The following is a 19,270-nucleotide window of genomic DNA, read 5'->3' on the forward strand; positions in this document are numbered from 1 at the left end:
CAGTGATCACATTGCTAATGACAATCTTAGCTCTTAAACTGAATCCCAGTTGGATAACAAGCCTGGGGATGTTTTGCTGCTGCAACATTCCTGTAGGTATGAGTCATTACTTCCACATGAGCACTGAGGCTGCCGGCAGCTGACAGGGTGTATAGGGTGGAACTGATCCAAAACTATCAAAGCTTAAGATAAAATCTTGATTCAGGCCATGTCAACCTCACAAAACTTGGAGGTAATTTTAAGTCTGCATTACTCATCTTGATGTAGTTTCTGAAACTACAACTTCTTGGTACAAGTTTGCAACTCTTATCTGTGCTGTGCTCAAATATTGTGGGCAAGCAGAAGAGGCAATGAAATTTCATCCTCTGAGTGTTTGCTGTAGAGGTGAGGTGTGCAGCTAACCAAAGTACTGCAGCCTGCCTTCATACAACCTCGTGGATTAGCCCAGTTTTAATTACTGTTAGAAAACAAGCCTTGTCATAGCCTTTCCTCATGACATTTTCTCCCAGTTCTGGGATGCAATGATGGGTAGCTGATATCAGAGCAGGTATATGGAGTTCACTTATGTTGAAGGTGGACAGGCAGGGAGAGTCTGGGTCTGCAGCTGTCCCTGTGCTAAAAAACTGACAATGAGCTCAAGTGTGAGGAGCACGGGCAGAGCAATGGTTTATCAATGGCTCAGCTCAGGTCCAGCCAAGCCAAACCCACCATATGGTTCTGTGCCCTCAGTCACAGTTCTTCCATTATGCAGAACAGTTTGCCTGTAATCTATAGACTCCATAAACTGTTCAGTCCTTAAAGCTTTTCTTGCTTTTTTGTCTGAATTAAAGCTAACTGTTCTTCTTGTGTATAAATGAACAGAAACATATATATGTCATAAAATGTATACATGTCATAAAACCAAGAGCCATGGCAGACATCAGTGTTGAAATGAAACTTCATTTTTTCTGATTATGTGTCATGGGGGTTAGATTTCAAGCTGCACAACAACCCTTTTGAAAACAAAAGTAAAGCCTGTCATAAATAATTTTATTATTGTTTTCAGCCCTGAATTGCCAAGTATAGTGATCTCCGATAATCTGTTAACTGTGTTCAAAACAAGAACTTTTTCTCCCAAAAGAAAGTTGGACTCTTTATTAAGATTTTTCCATACCAGCTGTGGTTTTTCTGTTGTTCCAGTATCCTGAGCAAGCACCTCAGAACTCATTGCATTTGTGCACTGAGAACTGACTGAGATCTTTAAAGCATTCTGAGATTAAAAACAAATGGGATCATAAAATCGTTTGTGCTGGAAGGGACATTTAAGACCCTCTAGTTCCAACCACCTGCCATGGGCAGGGACACTTTCCACTAGATCAGGCTGCTCAGAGCTCCATCTTCCCTGGGCTTGAACACTTCAGGGATGGGACAACCTGTTCCAGACCCTCACCACCTTCATAGTATGATCTTGTCTTTGGTTTCTTAAAAATATACCTAAGTGTATAACAAGACAGCCATACACACAGACACACAGCCTTCTATGGAGTGCCCAAATTGACTTGAATCAGGCAAAAACATATCCAAAAAAAGCTAGGACGGCTAAAGAAGACAGATCTTGTTTTGTGAGTTCTTTACCAAGGGCTCCGGCTGTGACAGGTAGCTCACAGACAGATTTAACAAAAAATTGTTTGTTAAAGTCTAAAAGCAAAAATTTCATATGTGAGGGTCACAAAACAAATCAAACTACTAATTTTTGGTTTGGGGTTTTTTTTTGTTTTTTGGGTTTTTTTTGTTGTTTTTTTGGGGTTTTTTTTGTTTTGTTTTGTTTTGTTTTGTTTTGTTTTGTTTTGTTTTTTTTCTGAGAAGCAAGTGAAGTTTTCAGCAATAGAAGTTAGGAAAAACCCCTCTGTAGCTGGAAACAAAGTGAGTTCAGCCTTGAATGTCTGGGTCAATAGGGGAAGCCACAGCACAGGTTTCCCAGGCACATTTTAGATCTAAGCTGGTCTTTGAGAATGGTCCCTGCTTTTTCATACCATCCCTGGTCTTTTCTTTTTGGTCTCTGAGTCATGTGGGGAAAAGTTGATTTCAAGGTGAACTAAGGGCTCTTCTTAAGCCCAGGCTAAAGGTGATGTAATTAAAGTTGTGTGCCTCCTGCCTTATGCCTTGGTAGGTGTTTTTCAGTACACACACAGGCAGAATCCCTACTCATGCACAACACATCCAAGACCGCAGGAAATGCAGCTGGTATTTTTGAAAGAATTGGCTACTTTTACAGTGCAAACTGCTGGCTCTGGTGATGTCAGTGGGAATTTTGCCACCAACTCCAGCAAAGTCAAGATTTTACTCATTTTATTATAATGTGATCTCAAATCCCACAGCAGAAGTGCTCTAGGGCACGTTCAGATGGAGGAATGAATTTTTTCCCTGTTATTCTGGGCTGTGGTCTGCTCCTGGGCAGAATTTTCTCAATTTTAACAGACACCTAAGGGGGTTAGTGTTTGTTTAACACTTTCAGACTGTTTCATATCTAGTTTATTATGCCAATAACTCTGTATTGTGTGGAAATGGATGGCAGCAAGGATTGGAAAAATGATAGTTGCCCAATGAGAAGACTAAAGAAGAGGCAGAAGGGATGTGGGGGGAAACTGGAAAAGCTTGGCATGAAATAGGAGAGCCTGATTATGGGCCACTGAGGTTCAAAAGTAATTTGGCTAAGCAGATGACCGGGTGCCTAATTAGTTAATTATCCCACTATACCACTATCCCCCCCATTTGGAAGAAACCTGGTTACCATCCTCATGACCTTTAGGAAATGCACAAGATGTAAAGGATCAGCTGTTCCTTCATGACAGTCCTTTTAGCAAATTAGTGGGGAAAATTGTGCTTAGCAAATATTCATTAGGGCTTCATTTTCCATTAATCCAAAAGGAAATGTGGAGAGCCTCTGACTTCAATCATGCTGAGGCCCAGGAATTTTAATGAGCTTTAAATGGGCATCTGCCAGAATCCTGATGTTGCCGTACTTCTCTTGCCAGCCGGGGGGATGAGTAATGGGTAATAAAAGGTGGGAGCATCTAGACAAACTCCTCTCCCTAACAGAAAAGGCAAAGTTGTAATTTGCTGTGTTATGACACTGTAATTATGCCCTGATGAAGAAAATGATATTATTAAAAATCCCTTTCCTTCCCCACACTGTGCCCCAGACATAAAAAGGGGAAAGTTGACTGAGTCAGGTCTCAGGGTTGTAGGCACATGGGCTAGGGGGAAGGAGGAACCCTTCCTTCTCTCAGACCTCTAACCCTTTTGGCAAAGGGCACAGAGTGTATCCCCTTCATCTCAATCCCTCTGAGTCAAGCAGAGCTGGAGTTACCTGTCGAGGTCAGTGCAGAGCTGGGCAGCAGCTAGAAGTATCTTTAGAAATAAAATGATGAAAAAAAATTCCCTGTCTCATCAAACTATACAGTTTTCTGCTCTTGAACACTGCAAAGTTTTTAAATGTTTAACTTTTTTTAACAAAACAAATTGGACACACCTTTTTGACTGTTGCTCAAGGACAACATACATAAAAATAAAAGTTTGAAAATTTATATTCTAGGCTATTCGACAAGAGGCAGGTTTGCCCTCTTCTGCCCCAAAATATAATTTCAACAGAATATTTTTTGAGGGTCTCTACTTTAATTTCATATTCCAGCTAAAGACACCTCTCTGGATGTTTTCCAAAACACCTTCCAAAATCAGTAAGAGTATATGTTACAAGATTGAAACAAAAAAGCTAATCCCTCTTGTCTAGTAATTTGGATTTAAATCCACCTAAAAAGTCTCTCCTGCAGAATGCTGCAGAATGGAGGACATGGCCTAAGTGCCCAGATCTGAGGGAGTCTTCAGGCTGAGTTGAGCTGGGGGGATGAAAGTAAATTCTACAAAACAAGATGAGCCTATGGGTTTGTGCATATCTTCCTGCTTATTAACATCATTTGTGTGATGTTATTGTCATCACACAGATTCAAAAAGGACAATAAAACTTCTACATGCAGACTTTGGGAAGAGGCAAGGGATAGTGTGGGTTATCCCTCTGCAGATTAAATAAGATTATGAGGAACAAATAAAATCTATTAACTATATTCTTTCATTCTCTGTGTTCTTACTCCTTCGTTCTGTTCTTTCCATGGCCACATGTGCTGGTGCATTCCTCTCTCCCTAGATTTTATCCTGGTGTCCTGGAAAAGTTACTGAACTTTCCATAGCCTCTAGGTGACTTTTTGAGCTCCTGGTCTTCTAATTTGTCCATTCCTCTGAGAGTCTACAGGCTGCTTCCTAATGCAACTGCTCACCAGTCAGAGAGAGAGAAGATGCTAAAGTAAATCTCCACCATGTGATTTCTCGTATCCTATTTCTCTTCATTCATTAGTCTTCTTTTTCTCTTGATAGGACCAGAGGGCTGTAACCTGTTTATCTACCATCTGCCCCAGGAGTTTGGGGATGCTGAGCTGATGCAGATGTTCCTGCCTTTCGGTAATGTCATCTCCTCGAAAGTGTTTGTGGATCGGGCGACAAACCAAAGTAAATGCTTTGGTGGGTAAAGATAACAAAACAATTAGATTCATCCAGGAAAGGGCTTTCTCTGAATACTTTATCTTTCAAACTGCTTTCTTTCTGCTTAAGCTGTATGATTTCTCTCAATTTACTCCTGTCAATACTTTCCCCCTTCCTTCTTTCTCTCCTGATTGTCTCATGCTCAGAGTTGTGTGTGCTGCTTAGAGGTCAAGGTTTGGCATCGCACCAGTAGCAAGATGCTGCAGACACTGGTGGGGTCATAAAATACCCCACTTGCAAAGGGAGGTGGGTGCAGAAAAGATTAAAGAACTGGAGCAAAATGGAGGGGGCTGGGCATAGGTGAAACTATGAGAACAGCAGAGGGATCATGTTGCAGAAGGGGAATTTCTGTACATAAGGCAGAGAATAAACAGGTCCTGGGGTTGAAGGGAAGACAGAGCTGTGGGGGCTGCTTTCCTGCAGCTGTGATGCATTAGACTGCAAGGGGGTAAGGGATGAGCATCTGCTGAGAGCCTGGTCTTCTGGGGGATGCTGACTGCTTGGTAGATCACATTCAGACATGTTCTGGCCTGCTGGACCTGAGGCAGCACCCCAGCAGATACAGATGGGCCAAGGTAACCCCATGCCTCAGCTGACACACCAGGCTAAGAGGCTGGGTTTGAAAGCTGTACCTCTGGCCCCACTGCTGGCTCCACCCCACCAGCTGGAGCAGAGAAAGAGCACAGCCTGGAGCTGCCTGTGAGCCCCAGGCAGGGATACCCTGAGCTACAGCCAGAGTGGGAGGGCTCAGCCAGCTGACAGCCACGGAGTGATGTATGTATGGGCTGTCACTGGGATACCACCTTTGGCAAAGTTGAGGCTCCTAAGGGTCCCTTTTGGCAGTGTGGCAGCATGGAGACCCTGCCACATTTAATCCCATCACACCTGGTGGACAGGAGATCTCTCACAGCCACCTGCCCACCATTAGGATCTATAATTTTTGATTCTCTGCCATCCTGCACCTCTTGCAGACCCTCCCTGGGAAGTGCAACAGAACAAACTATTGCTTTTCCTTTCCTGTTACTTGCAGCTAATCTGGATTCTGTCTCTCAGGCAAACTTCCAGAGTTAAGACTCACTGGAGTTTTCATTTGATTTTAAAACCACTCTCAATCTCCACACTATGCTTTCTTTCCATGCTGCTTTCCCCTTTCTCCTCCTGAACAGCTCACCTCCCAAATCTCTTACCTCATCCCTTGCTACCCACAGTGCATGTCAGAGAGTACTTCAAGAGTTTTGTGCCCTTTCTCTGTGCACAGTTTCTCCTGCCCATCCACAGAGGGTCTGAACAGGCTATTTTCCCTTTTGTTTGAAGGGACCCTGACCCCTGATGAGAGGGACACAGCCCTCCCAATCACCAGGAGTCACTAGGTTGCTGCACTTTCCAGCACTAGAGGAATGAAGGACAAAGAGTCTGGTGTGCAGAGGCAGCTGGCAAATTCAAATTAGAACTTGAAACTATTAATTAGCCCCAATGAATCCAGAGCCCACCTGCTTTTTTATATACAAATTATACACACACACACACACACACACACACACACACACACACACACACATACACACACACATATATATATATATATATATATACACACACACATAAAAATTTCACAACAAGTTAAGTAGACCAGCACAGCTCTAGGTGACACTGAAACTGATGCTCCAAGGAGATCCGCAGGTTAGAAATGGACCTTTGGCAGTGAAATTGTCATCTATGTTTAGAGGAATTCTGGGTCTGGTTCTCCACATAAAGTAGTAAATGGAAGCCTTCTGGACAGCTGTGAGCCTTATCCCACTCAGTTCAAAGGCTCATGGCTACAAGGCCCCATGAGGACACAACACACACCCCATTCATAGGCAGGGATTTGGGGCTGCTTCTGAGGTACTGTGAGATCGAGGCTGAGAGTTAAGCAGGAGCTGAGGGCCCTTAGCCAAAACTTTTCTTGAGTTTTCTTGGAGAAACTAAACATCAGCTTGTTGGATGAACGCCAGAAGTAACTGGGATATTGAAAGCTGAAAAAGGGAGGTGTTCCTTTGGAAGTATGACTCAAGCACACAGACAACCAAAAGAAGGAATTAAAGATTGCTAGTGCATCTTGGCCACCTTATATCTGCTTCTGAGACACAAATATCCAGGTCCAGTCAGTTTGTGATCCCAGGTGTCAAGTGCCAGTTGTCTCTGGATTTCTCCTAGTTTTCCATAGAGCTGAGTGCCTGCTGTGACTGCTGGTCTCAGACAAATATGTTACCTATGCTTCCACATCCACCACCTCCAGAAGGATAGAAATAACAGAAGCACAAGTAGCTAACAATCACAAGTAGGTTATGTTGCTTTTCAAAACTTCCCACCCTCCTGACCTTCAGATTTAAAGCAATGTAAAAATGTAAAAGTGATTAGAGGAAATCAGGCCTTTCAATTGTTTTGCTAAGTCTATGGAAGCTGGCATTTTTGTTGAGGAAATAAATTTAAATAAAAAATAAATTACTTTTTCCTAAAGGAAAATAAGGGATTTTATTAACTTTGAAAGTAAGAAAATTCCTTCTTTGCTGCTAAAACATTTCCAAAAACTCAACATGTAAGAACACAGCATTTGCATTCTATTTCACTTTTTTTTAGTACAGCTAGAGCTCTCCAATTGCTAGCCTGGGGGGACAATTCTATCTGGCCCCAGAAAGATATATTCTATTATATGACCTTTTAAAATATATCCGCTAAGCAGATCCCAAATAAATTGCTGTAACAGAGTTTAGCCCCAGGTTGTTGAGAAATTGTCAAGAAGTCCTGCTTTAGACAAACTTTAAAAATTCTATGGAGAAAAATGTCACCATGGTTTTTTTCCATGGGAACAGAAAAAACTTTATTTTATGCTTTTGTCTAACTATTGAACAACCTGTAAACAGCTAGCACAAACTGAACAAGTCAGTAGAGCAGCATGTCAAAATAGGACTGTGGAGGCCCACAAGGATGATCAGGGGGTTGGGTCACCATTCCTATGAAGATGAGCTGAGAAAATTTAGGTTGTTCAGCCTGGAGAAGGCTCCAGGGAAACCTGATAGCACCTTCCAGTATTTTAAGTGAATGAAAGAGAGCTGAGATGGACTTTTTACAAAGTTGTGTAGAAACAGGACAAGGGGGAATGGCTTTAAAGTGAAAGAGGGGAGATATAGCTTATCTATTAAGAAAAAATTCTTGACTGTGAGCATGGTGAGGCCCTGGCACAGGCTGGCCACAGAAACTGTGGATGTCCCATACTTAAGAAGTGTCCAAGGCCGTGTTGGTTGAAGCTGGGACCAACCTGGCCTGGTGGAAAGTGTCCCTGCACAGGACAAGGATGGTTGTAACTTGATGAACTCAAAGGTACCTTCCAACCCAAACTGTTCTATGATTTATTTTTTCCTTATTATTTGCCTCTGAATTCTTGCCTGCATTTTGAACACAAATCTATCTCTTTCTGCCACTACTGGCAGGAAAATACTGGGGCAGGTACAGGTGTGTTAGGAAGAAAATAAGATCAGAAACAAACTTTTCTCCTGGTTTCTGGAGTCCATGAGCCTGCAGAGAACCATTAGCACCTGCACATGCTAAAGAAACCATAGTGTGGTCAGCAAGCTTTGACGTTCTTAATTTACAGGTCACTGCCTCCTGCCTGACAAGGAGCAGTGAGGAATGCCAGCTACAGTAAACACCAATACCAGATATAAAATATGAAAGTGTTCAGAGTATGTCTGTTGTTTGCCCTAATGGGACTGCCTGCTCCACTGTGTAAGGCTGCCTAAGAAACAACCCTGACTTCTTACTGAAAAAAGTAATTTAGTCTGGGAGGATTCTTTGCTTGTGACTTTTCTTCTGCCACACACACCCAGGGTAGACCCAAATCCTTCATTTTCTCTTGCAGTTTTCAAACCTCTGGCTTTTTTTTCTCCCGTCCCTGTCCTGATGAAACTGTAACATGGCCAAATGCAGACCATCCTTGTCCTTCCCATTCACCAACACCCTGTGTATCCCCATGACCTAAGCTTCCATCACCGACCATATCTGCATCCCCTTGGGTTTCTCCTCAGGCACTGTCCTGTCCCCATTCTTGTATTCAGACTTAGTAATTTCACTTTCACAGCTCTTCACTGTTCTGCCCTACTCTCTTCTCTCTCACTGGTTCTTCACTCAATGCCCTCATTGAGTGGGCATTTAGTGAGAGCTACAGTAAGAGCTGTAGCCTCTGCCCACACACTCCTTTTGCAGCCAGCATGTTTCCCCAACTGGACCATGCTGTCAATTCCCAGTGAATGGCAGGGCCACAGCAGGACTCATCTCACTCAGAGAAAAATTACAGTTAGCTGGACACTCCTTGAAGACAGTGACTACCATTCTCAGAGTGGGCTGGTCTAGGAAGCCTTGCACAGAGGTAAAGTGTGCTGCGGCCTGAATGTCAACATCTGCAGGAGCCCAGAGTTTGTGTCTGCACAAGGCAGAATTTGCACTGGGTCTCTCACATTCCCACTACACATGTGTGAGTTATTCTGTGTGTAGGTGTGCTAAATGTCAGAGGATGTGGATTACATCTTTGTGCTGGTCTCAGTGGTTCTGGTGATAATTCCCCTCTCAGCTATGTAGATAGTTTAAATCCCAACAGTTTGTGTACAAGGTTAAAAGAGAGCTCATGTACAACAACACTATTAAGGCTGCTAAAGCAAGTAGGCAGTGTGAGAAGGGCAACTTTTCACCCTGCCCACACATGTCTAACTCTACCTCTGTCATAGGGTGACACTGCAGCACAGCCCAGCAACACTCAATATTATCTCATAAGACACATTTAAAGAAAGCACTTGAAGACATTAAGTTAGTGAAATACAGAGACAGACATATTCTAGAAAAATATTTTAACAGAAGAGAGCAATCAAGACAGGTTTGGGCAGTATTAATTAGGAAGATATGTCAGAAATTAGAAAAAAAGAGAAGATGGATGGAGAAGCAGAGGTCAAATAGTTATCCCAAATTATCAAACAAGATGTAGAAAAATTAAAGCTGGATGAATTGCTTTACTGGAACACTTGGTCCAGTCACCTCTTTCTGAGAGCAATAAGCACCTGGATCTGCCAATGTTTTGCACACCATTGAGCAGCAGACACTGTCAGGCAAATTCTGCTCCATGTCCCTGCTTTGTACCCTACATGTCTCCTTAGCATGTGACTGTTCTTCAGATCCATTGCTGTAGCAGCTTCAGTTTCTCCCCATAGGACAGTGACTCCAGAAGTCTGTGAACAGCCTGTCTTATTCCCAGAGAGACTCGGTGGTTTCCATCCACTCAGCTTGACATGCTCTGACACCACAGCTGTAAGCAACCACGAGTGGCATATGTTTTTCTCCATTTCTGCCCTTTCATATCAGCAAAACATGCCGGCCCTTTTTGAAATGTCCCACATTAAACAAAACAAGGAGCATTCCAGCTTACAAACTGCAAAGGCTTCTTAGGACCATAGCTTTATATGTCCTAAAGGAAATATCTTGTCTGACTCCTAGTTCCACATGAACATTGATTGTTTCATTCCAGATTCCTGCAGGGAGTGCATTTGAAAGTTGTTAATAGACCACCTCATTTGGAAAATCATCCAATCTTACATGAAGATGCCAAAATAGACAAAACACCATCACTTGATGAGGGTCATAATAGTTAATTAAATTTGCTGTTAAATAATTCTATTCCCTACTAAACTCCTCTTAGCTTATGAAAAGAAGCTGGGGAGACAAAGGAGAGAGATTAAAAGTGAGAAAAGCAGTGAGGAATGAGAACTGAACACAGGAGGGGGTGAAGCTCGGGAGAAGGGCTGAGGGATGGGTAGAACATGTATTCTGTTATTAAAAACATGCTGTGGCAGTTAAATGTTGCAGTGTGGTGGCAAAAAACGTGGAGTGGGAGATGCAAGGCAGCAGGCAGGTCATGATGATCTACAGAGTTTCAATCTGGAAGCTGAAATAGAAAGAAGGAAGATGTGTCAAGAGAATAGGACACTGGCAAAGCTGTGCAGAGCCCTGGGACAAGGGGCATTGCACATTAGGTCTAAAGTGCATTGGCAGCACTCCACAAGACACAGGAGTGGAACAAAGGACCCTGAGGTACATTAAGAAAATATTGTTCAGCGCCTGCTGACAACGTGCCTCCAATATGCCCTGCTAAATATGGCAGTTTCTCATTTAATAAAATAAAAATATTAAAAAAAAAAAAAAAAGGGGCAACAACTCTCCTTGGGTTCATCTAGGATATGAGCAGGTGCAGAACTAAGGTGTTGTAAACGAAAGAAATTCTAGTTGTTATGTTCATAGCCCATATGGGTGATCACAGGGCAGGCTAGCTGTTAGGATTGGGCTCCCCTTCTTGGAAAAGTACCCTGACTCTTTTGCACAGGTCTTTAGGATTCATGGATGAGGAAAGTAATTTATCAGATAAAAGGTTTTTGGGGGTTCTTTTCTGAGTCTTTTGGTAAACAGGAAATTCCCATGAAATAGATGCATTATTAGAAAGGACTTGTAGCATGTAGTTCTGTTTGTTGCTGTTATCAGTACTATGATTAAGTTTGATTTATTTTCTTCTTTTTACTCTTAACCTGATTTCAAATTTCCTAAGGAAGTCTCTACCTGATCCTTTCTCCCTGTAGCCCTTAGAATTGGCCTCTGTCCTTTATTTCACACGATCTAGTGACAATACATTTTGTTTCAGGGCTCTTTTTGTCATTCCCATATGGCTACAGCCTACAGATCAAAGCTCAAAGAGCAATGGAAGCAGCCATTCGCTTGAGTGCCGCAGTTGAGACAAAACAGAAACTATTTTCCAGGGACATTAAGCATGTCTGATCCCTGGTGTGTTTCAGTTCAGATCAGCACTGGTTTATGGTGATCCTCTCCACTCTGAAGGACCTGGCATAGCCAGAGAGCCAAGGAGGGACTCATAAGGTGTCCAGCTTAGGTGGAAACTAATCCAAGGGGAGGAGGACACCCCCAGAGGGATGCTTTGAGCTATCAGAGAGAAGGGGAAAGAGACATAGAAGTTTAATATTTACTAGCCTCTTCCAAAGCAGCCAAGCTCTGAGATTTCAGGTCTGCAGAGTGAGGATGGAACTCTTCCAGCTGATAAGGAAAGACTTGTGTGAGTAAGAAAGAGAAGGAGCCGTTCATCAAATTCACTGTACAGCACCTCCAGCCATTGCAGTTGGTTGGGGGAGGCTTTAGGGGGAGGAGGAGGAACGGGAGAAGTATTAGGGCTGTGAGCCACTATTCATTTACAAACTATAATTAATTTGATGTTTAGATTAATTTCTGATGCACTCTCAAAGGTGCACTGAAAGCATTTTTCCTTTATTATAATGTTGATTGCTTATTGGGGAGATAAATCTAACTGTCAGTTATGCACTGACTTACCAAAACTTTCAGACCAAGCAAGCATGTATGCATAAGGAACAGCTGTTAGCAGCTTTCCACTTAAAGGGACAGCTCTGTCTTTTCCCAATAACTCACATTAAAAAAACCTATTGTGCACAGAAACTTCTGCTTTCTTTTGTAGCTCAACAATATATTAGACACGAATATGTTATCAGAACCTATCTTCTATTTATCTGGGTGTCCATGTGCCTATCACTGTTCTGTCCATCTCCCCCAACAAGTGATAAAGTCTACCCAGAATTTTTTTTTTAAGTTATGGGTATGTGTGTACATACCTATTCACATGCACACTTACCCCATCATTTTAAATGCTCTTTCTCCTGGGGTAATTAGATGGAGGAACTCATTACTGCATGATCATTGTGGCTACTCTTTTAGTGACATTCAAAATGGAAATGGTCACTGTCTGACTAATAGACATAACCAGAGTTAAGAGTTAATACCAGGAGTTTTAGTGCTACTTTTATTCCAGTCAGAAGTTTCTGTTCAGAAGTCAGAATAATGACCCCTCCAATGGGCAAGTCCATTTCTGAACACAAAGTGATGGATTTGCAGATTGCAGACTTAACACATCCTACTCTTGTGGGACTGCTGACCTGCTAGAGCCTTTTGTCAACCCATGGCATCTCAGTTTATTTTTTGTTCTCCCAAAATCTCTGATGCAAGGACAATTCAAGCTGTAAAATGGATTAGTCTCTATCAGTCCATGCAGGCATCCATCCCCCCATATACCTATCTTCAGCTTCCTCATATCCCTCATCCACGGCACAGGTCTGCTCTTCAACATCTTGAAGTCTGTTGCCTGGTTAGTTATTGAGCAGCTGTTTAATAGATCCTCACATCTTCATGCTTGGCCCCAAGCCTTCCTTTTATATGATACTCAGACTTTGCCATGAATATGAATTAATTTTTATTTCCTCATCTGTTTTCCTAAGACCCTTCCCAGCAGAGCATTTGAGAGGTTCACAGAGCTAAGTAACAGCATTTTGCTGGTGGTCATGGTGTCCTCATTACAGCAAGCGGATGATAAGGCAGAGAAATATCCAAAATTATTTCTTGATCTTGGATTTCTAATCTGAATTGCCACAAGCTTGATCAGTCGGTTTATGTGCTTTGCCTAAGAATTTAGCATAATGCACAGCATGCTATGTTTTTGTCTGCTTCAGATGCAGGTATAGGCAGCAGCCTTTCTGCCAGTGAAATCTCAGGCCATGCACCAAGAGAACAGGAAAACCCAGTTAATCTTCATCTTCACTGAAAACTAAAGAGGATTCACACATCTGCAAAAAAACACTCTGACACAATTTTACATATATTTTTAACATTTGTATGCCACTATCTCAATTTGGGCCATGACAATTAAGCCACATCTGGACCTTGCTTGGGCATGACTCAGCAATGACAAGGGACAGAACACCCATTTTTGAGAGATAGGAGAATTTAATGACATAGAGTCAATCCTTGGTGTACCACTGGCACTCAGAACCTGCTCTATTTTAATAGTAAAAAAACAGCCTAGAGGTCTTACTAAAGGAATTCTGTGGTATATGATATACTTAGCATAACTGGGATGTCATGGCAGAAATAGGGACAAATTCCAGTTTTCCAAGTCAACATCTGGTTGTACAACTACAAAACCATCCTTTCCCTGACTTATTTACTGTCTAAATTTCATCACTTACAATAACAAGTCTGATACATTGCCATTTTCCTTGCCCTCTTATGTTATTCATTCTCGACAGTAATTAAAGCAAGGATGCCATGAAAGAAAAATACAGAAATGTATGGTTAGAAGCAATGCCTTTATGCATATAGAAAGCAATACAGAATTAAAATTTTATAGGTAACATAATTTCTTGCATTTCTAAATTGAGTACTTCATTTCGCAACAACCTTATCGTTGTTTCAATTTATGGCTGCATATGATATCTTCCTTTTTAAAGTAAGTAACCCTAAATCAAAAATGTCCCAGATAAAATTAGCATCTTCAAATATTATATATTGATATATTCAAAAGCTGTCATCAGGGTAAAAGCTTGCAGATCCCCATAAAAACAGGTGTATCATTCTTAACCACTTCTGGTTTCATCTATATCAAATCACCAAAAACACTTTGGCATCAGCTCTACTCTCCCCAGGGTTGATCTGTCATATCACACATATATAAGTATTTACATTATGTATATATTATATAAGATATGCATAGGTGTTTACATTATACATGTACTACACATAAATTTATTCAATAACAAATATAAAAAACTTGCAGACACAATTGTTATTGGAAACAATGAAAATTGCTGAACAATTGTTTGAATTTAGCAACCTTCTCCAATGCTTACTGTCCTTCAAGGTGAAGAGCTTTTCCTTGTATTCTGTCTGAACCTCTGCTGTTCCAATTTACATCCCCTGTCTCTCATTCTCCCACCATGCACCTCTGTGAATCTTACCTTATCGAGTTGGAAGGGACCTCTAAAATTCACAGTGTTCAACCTCCTGCTCCTCCCAGAACTACCAAAAATTAACTCATATGGTTAAGAGTATCATCCAGATGTTCCATGAACTCTGACAGGAAACAGATTTTCTTCCTTTTGGACAAGACAACCTAAAAATGTGATTGTGTTCTCATCATTTAAAGGTGAAATTAAATTATTCTTCTAAAGATAAGTCTCTACAGACCCTTTAAATCCTTCTCTAGAGAGGTCTTTAGAAATCATAAAACTTTTAGCCAGGTCTTTGTGCATCTTCTGACATGCCTGAACAAGTTTCAGAAGGATTATTGTTTTGCTAGTTGTTGGGGTTTTTTTGGGTTTTTTTTTGTTTTGTTTTGTTTTGTTTTTTTAATTCTAATGAGAGAATTTTTGCTACTGGGTTTTTGAATTTGATCCAAAATACACGTGTTTTTTTTAGGAGTGTCTCTTATTTTTACCCCATCCTTTCAAATTAAGATCTCTTTAAAAATTACTAACATATCATGCCTTTCTCAGGTCTTTAGCTTTTCTGTTAAAATGCATTTTCAAAACCATGTTTTCAAGATATATTTCTACTCCTCTTTTTCAGTAATTAAAACAAAATTTCATTTTACAGTCTTCTACCCAGGTGTGGATTCAAGAGCTCAAATGGGTCACTGGGCAAAGGCCCCTCTAGATCAGGATTTAGTAAATCTGTGTTATGATTCAGGTCCCACAGACTGAATGTAACTATTCTGAGGAGCTGCAGACTGTTCTTCACTGAGATCTCCAAGATTCAGGCCTTTGAAGGCCAGTAATGGTGAATATTCTGCTGGAGGATCCACAGGAATTTATCAGCATCTCTGCTATAATTTTAACTGGAAGATAACATCTCCAGATTCAAACAGCTATTACTTTTGTAGTACTTTCACTGTCATTGTAAAACCTCCATGTTTTCAACCACTCCCAAAGGGCAAGAAAATGATTGTCAGGCTTCTTTTTTCAAAAACAACATTGGGAAAGAAAGACTGTCTCTGTTTGGTTGTCCCAAACTACCCATTATGAGGTGTCAGGTGTTCAACAACGAGCAAGGAAGGGGTGGGTAGTTGTCCATCTAAGTAATGGTCAGCAAGAGCAAGATGGGAAGGTTCTGTGCCTTGCTGCACCAAAAAGGGATGTATTTCAGAGGCTACCTGGGACATGAGAGAACTGCTAAAAATAGTGACTAGTACAGCTCACAGCTCACCTTCCTTACAGGATTTCCTGGTTTGTTTGAATGCTTTGGTTTTTGGATTATTTTTCTTGATTAGTCCAGGAAGAAATTTTATTACCTTACCTAATAGGAAATATTTTCAAGAACAAGGTCACTCTTTATGATACTTGCCTCTTTTGGATCAAGAAGGATGACTTGTGATTTCAGCAGTTGCCTTGTTCATACATGGCTTCCTTATTAAAAAGCTGCAAATGAAGCAGGATCCAAGAGAGAATCGGGGAGCAAAGAAATTAGATTTCGATGAAAAACGGATTGTGACATGGCTGCTAGGAGCTTCAATAGCTATTTTCATCTGGTTTATACTGGAAACTTCAACAAAACAAATGTAAAAATAGACTTCATTTTGATTCAGTAACAATCTCCTTAACTGAGTATCAGCATCTGCTTAGAACTTGTGCAAAACCTACATTATACTCATCCTTTATTTCCAGTTTCACATTGGAGAAGAGCATATATCCTCAAAAGTTCACCTGCTTTTTTCAGCCATGTGATTTCCCCCATAAACCTTATTCTGGCACATGATGACATCAGATGTTTTCAAGGAAGGCTCAGAAAACAAGTCAAGAAGAATTCCATCCATTTCTGAGAGCATTTAGGAAATAGCTTCAGTCCTACTCATCATTCAAAAAGAGGGCAAATGCTATTTAGTCATCTATGGGTGATCACGGGCTGTTTGTTCTTGTGAGGAAGATCATAATTATCACCTGGGCTGGAACATTATATTTATTGTACAATAACAACAGTGCTTTTTGTCCACAGCTGACATGTATGTATACTGGTCCAGTATCTGATTCATGGGCTCTCCAAAAAATGGCTAAAGCTTCAGTCCTTCACTTCTTCCATCAATTCATTGGATGGCTTCAACTCCTACTTATAAGAATAGGTAGAACTACAGTCCATAGCATCAGACAAGTAATTGCTCATCCACTAGAAAACCTCTTTTTACAGGAGAAGTTCTAATCTTTAATCTACTGTCATGATGAGAGATCTGTTGTGGTTTTCTATATGAAATTTTTACTCCCTTTTATCTTTTTAGAAAAAGTTAGTCCTGATCACGTGCCCAGATGTATATATGAGCCAAAACCTTGGATCACAGAATCATAGAATCATTTGGATTGGAAGGGACCTTAAAAATCATCTCATTCCAGTCCCTTGCCACAGGCAGGGACACTTTCCACTAGACCAGATTGCTCCCAGCCCCATCCAACCTGGCATTGAACACTTCCAGGAATGTGGCATCCACAGCTTCTCTGGGCAATATGTGCCAGAGTCTCATCCCTCTCACAGTAAAGAATTTCTTTAATATATATCATCTAAATTTCCCCTCTTTGAGTTTGAACCCTCAGATCAGATCTGACCATGCAGATGTTTAAATTGTCAGAATTCTAGTCTAATCTAGAGTTTTACCCATGTGCTTTCAACATGAGTAATGACAACAATTTTCCTATGAAAAATAATCAAACACCATAGAGATTATGAAAGAGAAGACTCTTAACTGGAGCAGTCCTTCTTGCTCTTAAAGGCCATATTCAGGGTCAGCATCTATAGCCCTCTGCTTCTTCTGCCTGGATATTTCTCCATCTGGAGATCATCCAACACTCACTGCACTGCACAAAAACAAGGACCAACTTCTCTGCACACTCCGGTTCACACTGTTGCAATGTGGAGAGGCAGTTTCATGCACAGGAAGATGGGAAGGTGACATAAGGAAGATACTTGTGTATTTCAAGCTACCTTCTGCACTGGGTGTTCTGACCTTTCGAGAAAGTTAATCATGCCATCTACTTTCACTCGTCATTTAATCTCCCCTTCCCATCTGTTCAGTTTGTCTCAGCTAGAAGCAAGATGAAGAACGAGTACCAGTCAGCCCTCTCAGTGGTCTGCAGCCCACACTTTGGGGCCATTTATTATAAGGCATTAACATCAATTGTCACCTGTATCACGACTGTTACCTCAGTCCATCCCAGATTAGTAAGCAAGAACTGATTCTCTAAATATCTGAACTGCAAAATGAACAATAGACAGATATGCAGTATCAGAAGAGACTGTTCTGATCCTTTGGTCTGAAGTCTAAAATAACATATGCCGGGTGCCTCAGCTCATGTGACAGGTTAAAACCTTCTGCTTGAATCATAGCATCCCTTTTAGGAAATCTCTTAATCAAGGTTTCATGTGATAGGTGCTCCACCCCTATTGCTAAACAAGATGTTTTCCAAAACAGTTCATTACCTTCACCATTTAAAATATGCAGAATTTGTGTCTTATTTCCATTTTAAATTTGACAAATGCCAGCTTCTAGCTAGGAGAAATCTGCAAGCTTTTCTTTTTTTCCCCCATTCTAAAATAACTCCATGTTTTAGTAGGTATTATGTATACACTATGGTCAGAAGTAAGTTTAACTTTCTTTTCAATAAACTGTGGCCACTCTCATTACTCTTTCAGACATATAATTAGTCTTTTACTTTTGAATAAGTATTTAAACTTACTTGTTTTGTAGAACAATCACTAGAACTAAATGCAGAATTCCAGTAAGGATCTTTCCTGAGCTATACTCAGAAGTAACACTACCTTGCTATTTCTAGAGAATATTCAACAAAGGTTAACTTCATCCCAAAACTACCAAAGTCTTGGGACTTTGAGAATTTCAACACAGTCCTGAAAGCTCATATATTTGGTTGTTACTATGACACCCATCTTCTTCTTAAAAGGTACTGTTTTCTAATGAGGAGTTCCTCTTTTTATGAGTGACTCGTTTTTTCCTGCAGATACTTAATTTTACAATTTTATTGAATTAAAAGGAACACCCTTTAACTGCGTCCAGCCTACTCAGTGACCCAGGTCACTTACTTCTGTCATTATTTCACCATTTTTGTATGATTGGCCAATTTTACCAGTAATTACTTCAAATGTCTTCCAAGTAATGCTAGAGAAATTGAATAGCACAGAGATTTCAGCACACCGCTGAAGGAGCCTACTAGAATCTCTGCAATTTTGTTACAACTGACAGATTTTTTGGTGGTCTCATTCCTGGGCAGATTTCATTTTCTGTAGAGAAATGCTGTCTGAAATACTCTAGCAAAGTTTGAATACATTTTATGATAACTTACTTTATTCACCGAACTTGCAATTTCATGCAATCAGTTTCATTTGATAGATGTTATGTTCCATGAAACCATGATGATTGGTACTAATTGTGTATCTTTAAATTCTTTGCCACATTATCTCATATCAAAATTTTTATAGTTTTTCTGCCACTTGTGGAAGCTTAACTAAGTTTATCAGGTCACCTAGTTTACACCCTTAAAAATTAATATTAGATTTTTTTCTTTTCCTGGAACATTTTGAAGGTTTTCTAATATTCTATAAATTTCTAAAATGAACATTAATGGTTCAGCAGATTTCTGAGCCAATTCCATGAATATTCTGAGTTTCCAATTATCTCCTCCCACAGATGGGAAATATTTAATACTAGTTGTTTAGCACAGTCGTCTGTTACTGACTGCTCATACATTAAAAAAAATAAATGGATGGATGGATGGGA

General features: G+C 40.6%; 1 protein-coding gene across 23 annotated transcripts in view; it reads left to right on the plus strand.

The window, feature by feature from the left end:
* Nucleotides 1-19,270, plus strand: part of CELF4 (CUGBP Elav-like family member 4) — a 701,136-nt gene that overhangs the window by 649,732 nt on the left and 32,134 nt on the right. For 12 of the 23 annotated variants that reach the window (XR_001123527.5, XM_030258261.4, XM_012577600.5 and 9 more), the window contains one exon: nucleotides 4,408-4,551. The exons of 5 other annotated variants lie outside the window; for them this stretch is intronic. Coding sequence is in view for 16 of the 18 variants with exons in the window: in XM_030258261.4 (XP_030114121.1) it covers nucleotides 4,408-4,551 (144 nt within the window). In the remaining 2 variants the exon portion in view is untranslated. The remainder of the gene's footprint in view (nucleotides 1-4,407; nucleotides 4,552-19,270) is intronic. 6 more of the 23 variants (XR_005978079.2, XM_012577603.5, XM_012577607.5 and 3 more) reach the window with 1 other exon arrangement.

The sequence above is a fragment of the Taeniopygia guttata genome, chromosome Z (assembly GCF_048771995.1).
Source record: "Taeniopygia guttata chromosome Z, bTaeGut7.mat, whole genome shotgun sequence".
Classification (NCBI taxonomy): Eukaryota; Metazoa; Chordata; class Aves; order Passeriformes; family Estrildidae; genus Taeniopygia; species Taeniopygia guttata.